At 41.0% G+C, this 12,935-nt stretch overlaps 2 protein-coding genes across 2 annotated transcripts in view; one reads left to right on the forward strand and one right to left on the reverse strand.

Moving 5' to 3' along the window:
- afap1l2 (actin filament associated protein 1-like 2) overlaps positions 1-12,935 on the forward strand; it is a 35,326-nt gene that overhangs the window by 12,677 nt on the left and 9,714 nt on the right. The window contains 3 exon segments of the mRNA XM_020605287.1: positions 3,127-3,192; positions 5,434-5,525; positions 12,343-12,454. Of these exon segments, the coding sequence (XP_020460943.1) occupies positions 3,127-3,192; positions 5,434-5,525; positions 12,343-12,454 (270 nt within the window).
- Positions 6,994-8,755, reverse strand: LOC109962899 (kelch repeat and BTB domain-containing protein 13). Its single transcript, XM_074527643.1, is given in 2 exon segments — positions 6,994-8,026; positions 8,028-8,755. Coding segments are annotated over 2 exon segments (1,470 nt in total). The 5' UTR covers positions 8,465-8,755.

Raw genomic sequence — 12,935 nt, forward strand, 5'->3', positions numbered from 1 at the left:
CCCATTGAGCATCTCTGGAGAGACCTGAAAATGGCTGTCCACCAACGTTTACCATCCAACCTGACAGCACTGGAGAGGATCTGCAAGGAGGAATGGCAGAGGATCCCCAAATGCAGGTGTGAAAACTTGTTGCATCATTCCCAAAAAGACTCATGGCTGTATTAGCTCAAAAGGGTGCTTCTACTAAATACTGAGCAAAGGGTCTGAATACTTATGACCATGTGATATTTCAGTTTTTCTTTTTTAATAAATCTGCAAAAATGTCAAAAATTCTGTGTTTTTCTGTCAATATGGGGTGCTGTGTGTACATTAATGAGGAAAAAAATGAACTTAAATGATTTTAGCATATGGCTGCAATATAAAGAGTGAAAAATTTAAGGGGGTCTGAATACTTTCCGTACCCACTGTAGGTAAATCCCACCTCCTCCATGTTACTGAATGGGACATGAGCCAAACTAAAACCTCAAAGTACAAACCAAATAAAATTTCCCCAGAGGTCACCTCTGTGGTTTCTGTTGATATTATCACGCTGATTTGTATACAAATGGTTGTTTTTCTGGTAGGTTTGTTCTTAATAAGATATTTGATGATATAGAAAGAGATGCATTTCAGTTGATTTGACAGCTTTGATTGGCGGACCGATGCTGTCACTCCACTTCTGGTCAATACTGCACAGAATGTGGTTGTAAAAAAGCAAGATGGCAGCCGCGTTATTCACAATTTTTTTTATTTTAAAATTTCTAATCTCTACCAATGTTTTTATATCACAAATATCTGAATATTGAGTGAAGTGTGACTTTATAGTTTGTTGTAAATGGCCCGAATGTGGATCACAGTACTTAGATACTTACTTCCTGTAGAGCTCCAGTTCTATGAGATATGAATAAATCTTTGTATTTGCATATAAAACAAATAGGTGCGCAATGTGTTTATCATTTTAGTAAAGTGCCTTAGAGGTTTCACGTGCAGGGCTATGTCCAATAAAACTAGCAGTCACAAACCTTTTCCTCGCTATAATTCTTCCTTTCTTGCATTTCCTAGTATTGCAGTATTTGTGATTACTGTACATGGCATTGATTGAAATATAACCACAAATGTTTAAACATGGGCCATTCAAAAGCTCTTTAGACTAATTGGCAGCAAGTCTGCCTTTTTGCAGAGCACCGTATGCAACATGTGGTCATGTTCTTTGTTTCCCACAATTCAGTGAGCTTACATTGTTTCCAGTTTGGCCCAACAGAAGCTATGAATCAACCCACTCTGATATTAGTTTGCCATTAAAATCGTTCACTAACCACTATGTAATAATTATAATGCTAGAGGTCTCTTAACAAATACATTTGGGATCCCTTATCCTAATTTGGTAGCTTAATATCACTTTGTGATGAGTGGATTAAATGCTTTGCTCACATTTCTGCTTCTCTTGAAAGATGATCTGATAGACAGTTTTATTTATTTATTTATTTTATGAAAGATTGTGGTTATCAGTTTTATGCTAATAAGTAAGCTAAAATCAAAGCGTGTTTTGCTTCATCATAAAATGATGTGTGGCCTATTAATGTCTTCTGTCAAAGTGAACGTTTCAACACTGAGCCTTATTTGAACCTCAGCCCTTAGGTGGTAATTCGTTGGGAACAATGAATGATGCTGCTGATCTCACAGAAACCTTAACTTCATGGTAGAGAAAAGTTTCATGCAATTCTTTGTTTTATTATTCTATATACATTTTTACAAACACTGTCACTTCTGGATTGAAAAAAATCCAATATGGGTTTTATTACTTCCCCTCTGTCTTTCTCTGTCTCTCACACACTGCTCACCAACACACACGCAAACAGTCATACTTTTCCATGTTCAGTTCCTGGACCCGTCTCCCAATACTTCCTCTCCTGGCTCCAAACTGTATCATTTTTCCGAAGCTGCATTTATCCTCTGGAGATGCTTGCTTCCTTTCAGCAGTGGTTTATAAATAGCATTTTGACTGTTCCCCTAAAATCTGTTTTCATTGTGCAGGGAAAACAGAATATCATTCAGCTGCTGTTTGGTTTTACCTCACTATATCTATTTCAAAGGAGAATCCTTCTCCAGACTCAAGGTTAAAGTTTTGTTTGATTTCCTCTCAGGGTATAATCACAGTCAGCTACAATATTTAATTCAAAACTGTGCTGCAGCTTCGTAACAAATTCCTTCAGCAGGTTACAGTAAGCAGCTGGAGCCTGCTATGCCAAAACCACAAGGTTTACAGTTTAAGAAAAGACATTCATTCAAACTGTTTATGTGGCAATGTTACACCGGCTTGTAATTACTCCACCATGTTAAAGCCAACTATAAAGCAAACACAGCCCTTTTCTCACCAAACTGACTACAGCATGCTGCATGACATGAGGTTTCATCATCTCCTCTTAATACCCCTAAATGACACGACTGACCATGCTGATCCGTAAATATTTACATAAGTGCAGAGAGAAGTTAAGTTAATGGCAGCCCTGATCATTTGTCCAGATATGTTCAGCTCCTGTGAAGAACTGCATTGTTGTCACAGGAAGTGATAACTATCACTGTAATTATGAGATTTTCTTACTGCCACAGATCTCTTTGTTATACCAATAAAACTACAAGCCTATACTGCTCTTAGCAGACGGGCCAAGCTCAGGAGCTGCACTGTTTTGTTGTATGGTGTTCAGAAACTTCAAAGATAGATATAACACAGTGCTCTATGTGTGCAGGCAAGATGCTTTCTGATTAATGTCCCATGCCTGCCATGGTAAGAGTGGGTGTCAATAGCCTTATATGTCTGCACAGTGGGCCACTTGTTTGGCTGGAGTTCCCCTTTAATTGTTTTGACTTAAGATAAAAAGGTTTGTTGGTGCAAAGGTGGAGTCTAGTTGGGCTAAAGTCTGGACAGTGTTAGATAGCTCAATTTATTCACCTTTTTCCTCTAATTCTTCTTCTTCCTCTCTTTCTCATTATGATTGTCAGTACATATTTCTGTAATATTTTACCTGGTATTTAAGAAGCCTACAGTATTTCTAGTTTCCTTTGCGTGTTGTAACTACCACAGAGTAAGTGTCTGTGTTGAAGTGTACTGACATCAACTGTTAAACTCTTTTTGTTGTCTCCATGCAGGCGCTGATGAGGAGTACATCTACATGAACAAAGTCATTGTTACTGGGAAAGACAAAGATGAAAAAGGTGTGTTTCAAAAGGTTCCTCTATTACATCTGATACTGAAATATGTGGTAGATTTTTTGTCTAAAAAAATAGCTGAAATCTAATCTATAAAAACAATTTTGTCTTTCTATATAAAATAAGAGCTAGTGATGGCAAAGTTGGTCAGTCTGTCCACCACTTTGACCCAGACTCAAATAACCGCTGTTAAAGTGCACTGCCGTGACATTTTGTACAGACATTTATGTTCTACAGGAGAATGAATTCTGTTGGCTTTTTAGTGAAATGTCTCAACAACTAGGCTATTGAATAGGTTGCCATGAAATTTTCATTACACATTTAAATATGCAGAGGGTGAATCGGTGTACCTTTATCTATAGCGCCATCATCATGTCAAAATTTCAACATGTCTGATTAGCTTATGACCAAATACCTGAAAAGCTAATGGCATTAGTGGTACAATATCAGGAGAGACAGTGCCGTGTACAGCGTGACAGTGTGTGGGGCTGGACCCGAGGGAGGAACAGGTGAGCGTGGGCTTACCAGATCCAGCACATGTGTGCAGGTCACGATGCTTGGCATGTGCTACAGGTGGGTCCCTCCCGGCAGTGGCAAACCAAGCATATGGTTATAGATGAAATGGTGGCTTGTCCCCTTTCATATTCAGTTATTATTATTTCTATTCTAGCAGTCCTTGTATAAGTAAATCAACAAACAACAAAACCAGGAGGAGGAAAGCTGGCAACAAATCCCACATACTCCCCAGTTACACATGTTCCCTTTTTCCCACAAGTCCAGGTGATTTTAACTTCACCTGATTACTCCAGCCACAGCCAATAAGTGAACAGCCTAATGAATGTGAGCAGGGGCTCATGATGCAAGCCATATTTCCTAGTCGGTCGTCAAAGTTCACAAACAGAATGTAACCCTAAAAATATTCAAATTGAAGAGTTCACTGCTAAAGTTCTTTTACTTTTTATCCAAGTAAACTATCCTTGAAGTAGTATCTATAGTAAGTAGCCTACACTTGTGTTACTGTTAGTAGTATTGATATACGGTATGTATCGCATCACTCCTGTTATGATAACTGCAGTCTCACCATTTAGTTGGCTTGAGCTTTAGAATGGATTTTCTCTGTAATGGATGTTTGTTGTGAAATGTCATGCAACTTGGAGCAAGCCTTTTCTGGTATTTTGGGGTTGTCCAAGCCAGTCCAACACCACTGCATGCTTGTTATGTTACTACACTCAATCTCAATTTGATAAGAATCAAGTGAATAGCAGACATGAGAATAAGCGACCCCTCAGCTCCTGTCCTCACCACTTCCTGTTTGTTTCTTCATAGAACCGTACCATCTAAGACCAACCTGTTTTTTCTGGACAGGGGTGAAGAATGTGGTTTGAGTGTGAGCTAGACTTAACACATATGTTCAGCAGCAGCGCTAGCAAAGCAACACATTTTCTTTTCAGAGAGACAGATGGAAAGTGAAGGCTGAGACATGAGAATTGAGGTTTCTTATCAATGATCATTTCAGTTGGTATGTAAAACGAGGACAATTAAGACTTTATTGTTACAGTAAAACATTGTTGCAAGCTATATTTATCTTAGTGTCGTTTATAGTGTAATTCAGATCAACGTGCTTCCTGTCCTTATGGGATGTTCTGCAGGTCAGTTCATGTTTGAGGCAGAGGAAGGCACACTGAGAAACTTTTAACGTGACAATTTTAAAGTGACTGTGTCAAAGTGTGAGGATAAAGAAAGCAGTACATTTTGGTCCAGCTAATAATATTAGGAGAAATATTGTCACTTCCTAATCTGGGTGTTGAAGCACCCCCAACAGGTCAAGGTTAACAAGATAAAGCTAAATCTGGTTGATCTTTCTAGATATTCTTAACTACTACTTTTACTACTGTATGTACTGAAAGATGTTACCTCCTAAGTGGACATCACTTTGTTGTAAGGGAATAGTTTGACATTTTGGGAAATACAGTTACAGTATTTGCTGGGTTGAAAACTAGAATTCTTTCATCTATTATCCAAAGTCTTCTTTACTTTTCTTGGTCCAGCACTGTGCTGTTGGTTTTGCATAATGGGGCTGTTCCAGAAGATCTGGAAATAGTTTTGAATAATAGCATTGAAAGACTAAATTCAGACTTTCATTTTATTATTTAAGTGTAATTCCTGTACATTCATTTGATAACAGTCAATATAAATGTAAGATTTAAGATTTATGTTATGCACTGACCTCCCTCTAAAATTACCTAGATGACCAAACAGATGGCCTGGTCAGTGGAAAAGCAGCAAAATACGTCCCTGTCCCACAGAAGAGCCTTCCTGACTTGCCACCCCCGAGAACAGTAAGTGATTACCAGCTCAAGTACATTAACATGTGAAATGGTTTATCTTACACACAGGTTCTTGAGCCTCTGCCACTGTGGTGGGAGTTGTAACTGCATAACTGACTGCAGTTTGACTGCTGAACTCAACAAAGTACCTGGGAGAGTTCAGTGGAAATCATGATATCCAACTGAGCACAAAGACAAATTCCAACTTTAAGTGTAATTGACAGTATTTTGTCTTTTTTTAAGGTAAGAATACTGCCTTCACAAAGCACCTTAAGTATTCAAAATAATATACCATACCATACCAACTTTATTTATAAAGCACTAAAAACAACCAGAGTGGACCAAAGTGCTGTACATTGCAATAAAACAGTATAAATTATAAACCACAAACAACAATATAAAATATAATCAATATAATAAATGACTAAAATCAACACAAAAATATCAAAATGCCAGGGAAAATAAATGAGTTTTTAAAAGAGACTTAAAAACAGACAGGGTAGAGGCTTGTCTAATGGACAGCGGTAAATCATTCCAGAGTTTAGGACCAGCAACTGCGAAGGCTCGATCGCCTCTAAGCTTACGCTTCGTTCTTGGGACACTCAAGAGAAACTGATTTGCTGACCTCAGAGAGCGTGTGGGTGTATGCCAATGAAGCAAATCAGTTAAGTAGGATGGTGCAGAGCCATGAAGGGATTTAAAAACAAAGAGTAAAATTTTGTAATGGACCCGAAAATGGACAGGTAACCAGTGTAGGGAGGCCAAAACTGGAGAGATATGCTCATATTTCCTTGTACCTGTTAAAAGACGCGCTGCTGCATTTTGGACCATCTGGAGGCGAGTGATAGAAGACTCACCGACCCCAAGATACAACGAGTTACAATAGTCCAAACGGGAAGTAATAAAAGCATGAATAAGCGTCTATACTTTAGAATGACATCACATGTTGCCAGAGAGTTTCATCATTTTTTCATATACTAAAAACAAATGCAGTCTGTGGCCATACAAGCCAAAAACATTCCCACAGCTCCCACAGAAACAGGTATTTAATCACTCACAAAGCAACAAACCAGTGGAAGTGAGCGTTCAAGAGTGTGTGAGAGAGCACTGTGGTGTGTTTGATGTTGTCTGGGAAGCTGGTGGCTGGTGAAATGGCCCAGTGTGACTTGAGGAAAAACAGAGAAAATGAGAGGTTTAGAACATCCCGCCAGCGCCTTTGAACTTTACATACACACGCGCACACATGAACACACACGGGCATGGCGGCCTCCCCCAATATAAGCTGCAGTAGCAGCTGTTGCTAATCAGAACAAATGTTTAGTGTCAGCACGTGTGCATGTGTGAGTAAAATTGCCTGTGAAAGTGAATGCATTGAAATGAAGAACATTTGTGTCACTGTGCAATCTCTGGTGTTTTTTTCTTATATTCTAGTTTAGAAACCCCAAAAAACATTGCAGTGTTTTCCAGTTGTGCAGTAATTTCACAGTTGTGGTATGGCTTCTACAAATCCTTCAGATGTGTCTGGCAAAGATATTTTTTCTTCCTTCCCTTCTGCATCCAGCTGTGGTATAGCTGGTCCCGTCTTGGGAAGCCTGAGTAAACATGTCCACAGTGAACCAGTATTTGGAAATCCCTTCATCTGCCTGCGGGGCTTCCATCCATCTTCAGCGATGGTGTATTCAAGAGTTAACATGTGTTTGACTGTGAACACAGAGTCCCCCCTTATCATTGCAGTGAACAACGCCCCCTTGCTGTTGATGTAATGTCCAGGCATGGCTGTCCACTGGCCTGTTGTGATATTGTAGCAGTCAATCAGACAACGCAGGAAGTCGTCACAAGGCCCATTGCGCATCACATACAAATTGTCCCTGTGGGCCACCATACAATGACCATAGCTTTGAGGTCTGATCATTGTGGTGGCAAGATTCCATTCATCCTTTGCTGGTATGTATTCATAGATATCTGTGGTGTCTGGTGGTTTCCAGAAACAAACAAAGATCCTCCGTCTTGCAACAGCACAGGCTGCAGACGCTACAGGTCTTGGGGCATTATGTATAAATGTCCACTCTCCCTTATCTGTGTCATAGCTTTCTGCTGTGGAAATGATTTGTTTTTGAAACTCGCCGCCGATGGCATAGAGTCGACCTTCATGCCCCAGCAGGGTGAAGTCAAATCTTGGTTGCTGGGGACCTGGCAGAGCAGTCCAGACCCCTGCATCAGGGTCATAGCAAAAGCTGCTCTCTACTGTGTCCTTACGAAAGTCGTAAACTCCCCCTACAATGTACAGTCGATTGTCAAGCACTGCCACGCCGGCCATGGAGGTGCTACAGATAGTTGGGAGATTTGTCAGATGCTTCCACTCTCCCTCTTTTTCATCAAGGTAGCAAACAACCCTAAAAGAGTCCTGCAGGAGATCCAAAGAAGGAGAATGGGTACCTATCGCTATGTAAGTAGCAGGAGACAATGACTGAGAATATTGTATGAGGTCTTCAGGAATTGTGCTCTCTGCTGCTCCCTTCAGGTAATCAAAAGCATATGAAGGCCGCACGGTAAAGCAGGAGGCAGTTGTCTGAATCAATAATGTCACAAAGATACTGCACCAAGCACATCACCTGCAGGAAAGCAGCACACTCTACAGCCTCTACAAGCTCATCTGGGTCACTGATAGTGGGGACTTCTCCCCTGCAGACAGCAAGGGCGGTAAGGAAACCCCTCGCACACACTCCTCCCTTCAGGTAGAGCTCGTCCTGCTGACTTTCTATCATTCCAGATTGAAAGAGAGCATAGAAGTACTCGCTGTGCCTTGCCAGAAAGGCCCGCTCCACAGTGAACCAGCTCTCCTCCACTTTCACTCTCACCCAGTCTGCCTTGCGCTCCCCGTCCTCTAGATCAAGGTTCACATTCTCAGCATGAATATCCTGGCTCGCTCCCAGGCCTTCAGGCACTTCCATGATTTCTTAAACGGAGGTCTTTATTCTTGTTAAAACAGGCTCTCAAGGAACAATACAGTGTGACTCAACTGTAGATTAGCCATTTTTTCTCCAGAAGTGGACGGTAAATAAAGGTTTGTGAGAGTTCCATTGCGTCTTGTCTGCATGGTCTGAAAATAGAGTTGTACTATAGATAGCAGTTGTGCCGCTCGCAGGCGTCAGGCAGGGAGAAGAAGACTGTTGACATGCCCAGCAAGCCATAGTGCGGCTGCCGGCAACCGGTGATTATCATAACCTCAATATGATTGGCTAGCCTAGTATTTGCTGAATTATTCATGATTATATTATCTGCTAGCTTTACCCCTTTAAATCTTGTTTGGCTTTACACAACTGGCTTAGTTTTGCACATGTAGCTCTTCTTTAAGCAAGCTACTGATAAACATTCAGGCATGTAAATGTGGGGGAAACTAAATGTGGAACTCTGACTGAATTAGAGGAAGTGTTACCACAAAGGCCAAATAATGGAAAAATAAATACAGCACAGGCTATATAAAATCTGTGCCATGTGAATTTTTAGTTTCCTCTGTCTGTATCCCACCAGACAGCTGACATTTACTTATTTTTTTTCATGTCACTTTTAACTTTAGAATTTGTGAACCAAAAACAACCATGTTACAAGTAGACGAGTGATAGCAAAGGCCCAGAGAGTTCTCCTGAATCTGGCTTTCCAAAGCAGAGCGGTACTGATTATTTTTATCACTACCCTCTCCTCTGCTTTGTGCTCCCAGCAGACTTTCTCTCTTTCTGTGTGTGTGTGCTCTGCTGGATTCTTGGCATGTGAACCAGGGATTTTCCATGTTTCTCTGACTCTTCGTTTTTTTTTTTTTCGGGGCTCTTTTTCCCACTCTTTACTCAAAGCCCCTCCAGCACACCTCTATTCCTCCCCTGCCACCCCCCTCCTTGCTTTGTTATTTATTCTCCCACTCCTCGATGCATTCCTTCTACCCAGTGTTTCTGTGGTGAGGATATGCGTTTGTGTGTGTGGGAGAAGTTAAAGGTGGAGCGCTAAAGCTGTTTTTATAGAGCTGGAATGATTGTAAAGCCTACTGGGAGAATAAATACACTTACAGATACACACCTGGCATGTCCTCTTCCCTTTTCTTTTTCATATCAGTCCAGCTAGTCTCTGGCATGGTTCAGCCTTGGCCCTAACAACAGGCAGATTCAGTGTTTTGGAAATGAGTGAAATGGAGAGAGAAGAAGAAAGAGATAAGGGAGGGCGGGTGTTCTAAGGGGCTGCTGATGCTCTGGAATGCCTGACTCTTAGTAGTTTTAATTAATAACATATGCATGGACTGCTGTTTTTTTTTTCTTTTCATTGTGGACCAGTTTTCACTGTTATATCTATGTGTGGACCTTACAGTCACTTCCTCAGAAGTATGACTTATTCTTATCTCAATTCTTTGGTAGATGTCTCTCTTAGTTCTGATCATAAGATGTCAAAGAATTTCCCTTTAATGCTAACTGAAATGAATTAAATCCAGATTTTCACAGGAAGAAAAAGGTGCAGTGCCAAAAAAGACATCTGAACCTTTTGGAATTACCTGGTTTTCTGCATTTATTGGTCACTAAATGTGATCCGATCCTTCTCTAAGTCACAAGTATAAAGAAGCGCAATGTGCTACAGCTAAAACCAAACAAATACAATGTTTGCTAACAAGTCAATTTACAGGTCTTGTAAATTCCAGTTCTTTTTTTTTCCAAATAATTTGGTCATCATCACTTTTTCTCTGTATGCTGTCATCATCTAGTCAGTTTGAAGAGACAGCATTGTAACTCATATTACATTCTGACATGTGTATTTGCATTATGGAAATCTTCAGCAGTTTCTTAATCTATAACTGATGTTAGCCTCCTCTAACCGCAGTGATAACATCTCTGTCCCACACATTTCTTCGTGCTCCACTTTCTGACATGAAGGCTGATTACACAAACCCATCCTATTCACTTTGACTGTAAGTAGATCATAACATGACGTAGTTATTGTGGCAGCCTACTGCATCTGCTGTGTTTTAGTGGAAATGTGTTAAATTACTGACGTGATATGGTAGAAAAAGACATAAGTAGGAGAGTCCATATTTGCTGGAAGCCACTGGGATTTTCTCTAACAGCCCACGTCACAAATGATACAGCATGTCAGTATTTTGTTGGCCTGTGAGCTGAATATCTTTATTACAGAAGATCCACAGGCTGGTAACCACCAAATTTCAAATGTGAACGCTTGTACTCTTCACCCACCCTCAGGCATAGTTTGCATAATATATGAAGCTTAAGGATTGTATTTCATATCTTTGTGATCTTGGAGAGAATGTGAAAGCCTCTGGGGAAATAAAGTGAAAATGAAGAAATGCAGACAGCTTTTTAAGATGAGTAATCATAGATTTCGTCTCAACTGACAGCTACGGATGTTTTTGAGCTGGCGTTTGATATTATTTCTAGTTGAAGTTTGCATATCTCTTGTCTTCTGCTAGCCACCATAGTTATGTGACAGTTTGGCACTTGTACTCACAGGTTGAGTAGTTTCCTGTAAAGAGGGCGCTGCCTAAATAGAAGTGTAAACAGATGCAAATAACGAAGCAGGTGAAACTAATGTGAGTGATGAGGAACGTAAAAAGACCGAAACTAAGGTGAAACAAAAACAGGAAGTAACATCAAATTAAAAGCCTGACAGGAAGCAACAAAACCGAATCGTGACAGTTTGACATGAAAGCTTGTGAATGTCCCTCATATTCTCCTCTGGTGAGCAATTTTACAAACACCCTCACCCTCTCCCTCCTCAAACGTGTTCTTAACATGATTTCAGATGACTAACAGCAAGGCCTCAAATTTTACATGCGCCTTCTGCTGATGTTAAATTTCAGCCACTGTTTCACTGTTGCAGCAGTGGTAAATCAGGTTCTGATTAAAGCTAAAGTGTATTGAAAGAAATTCTTCAAGATTCACAATTTAGCAGCACAGAGAAATGGCAGGTCCAGTAATGGCAGGGGTCTCCAAAATGTATTTTTGAATTGCTGTATGTAGCTGATTTACCGACTTTGGTGGATTATGAAAATAATGAGGAGATTCTAAATGAAATGACACTCAGTCAAGCAGCAGAGAGTCTGGTGGTTTCAAGCTGAATGGGAAGAAGTAGGCAGACATTGCTACCACACAGAAGATGAGAGGAAAGACAGAAATGAAGCCAGACTGCTAACTGATTTCAGGAAAGCCACTGGGCCCACACACACACACACACACACACTGTAAATACATGCTCTCTGTCTCGTTTCCATGTTCAGACATACACATTTTTCCTCTTCTCTGAAAACAAGTATAACTCTCATGCACAGGCTCAGACAAGGCTTGGTTATATGAGTAACTCCCTACCTACTCCAGAAGTGACAGCTGGATTAGGCACATGTTCAGCTGGGGGATCTCGTGTTAATAATGCATGTGTGTGTGGGCTCATATTACTCATATTGTTGAGACTTAAATCTGTTTACACAGTTCCATTTTGGGGACTCAACGTTCTTATGGGTACAAAAAGCAACTCCCCACAATGTAAATCATTACATCTTAGAGTGACAACTTGGCTTAAGTTTAAGGTTAGGCAAATAGTGGTTATGGTTTTGGTTAGAGTAAGTCTCCAGGAAATGAAGGTAAGCCTGTCTGTGTGTGTGAGTGCTGCTGTTAACCTGGACAGATTCATCTTCTCAGGGTGTTCATTGTACATACTTGTACGGAAGGTATACAATTACCTCACAGAAATTAAGCTGATAGATAAAACAATCCTTCACCCCTCTTTGTTTGTGCCCTCCCCCAATCTCCTCCTTTTTTCCAATCATCTTCTCATCTGTAAGGGTGTGGTGGCTCGGGAGCTGTTGTCCTTACCTCCAGTTCCTGCTCCAGCCTCTACAGCCTCGGCAGAAAGTTACTATGAGGAGGCTCAGCCCTATGAGGAAACAGTCAATGGTGAGAACTCTGGTTCAATGTAGCATTTCATTCTCGCCAGGACACATTTTATAATATTCACAGAAAGCTTCAACTTCAGCATTACCAGGGCCCTGCATGTAAAGAAACCATTTCCAGGCAAGACCTATGACAAGCATCATGAATCAGTTTCCTCAGTTTATTACTGTGCCTCTCATCATAACTTGAAATCTTTTTCCTGCCACTATCCATCCATCCATCCATTTTCTTCCGCTTATCCGGGACCGGGTCGCGGGGGCAGCAGTCTAAGCAAAGATGCTCAGACTTCCCTCTCTCCAGACACTTCCTCCAGCTCCTTCAGGGGAATGCCAAGGCGTTCCCAGGCCAGCCGAGAGACATAGTCCCTCCAGCGTGTCCTGGGTCTTCCCCAGGGCCTCCTCCCAGTGGGACATGCCCAGTACACCTCCCTAGGAATCCGAAACAGATGCCCGAGCCACCTCAGCTGGCTCCTCTCGATGTGGAG

This window comes from Monopterus albus, unplaced genomic scaffold (genome assembly GCF_001952655.1).
Source record: "Monopterus albus unplaced genomic scaffold, M_albus_1.0 scaffold69.1, whole genome shotgun sequence".
Classification (NCBI taxonomy): Eukaryota; Metazoa; Chordata; class Actinopteri; order Synbranchiformes; family Synbranchidae; genus Monopterus; species Monopterus albus.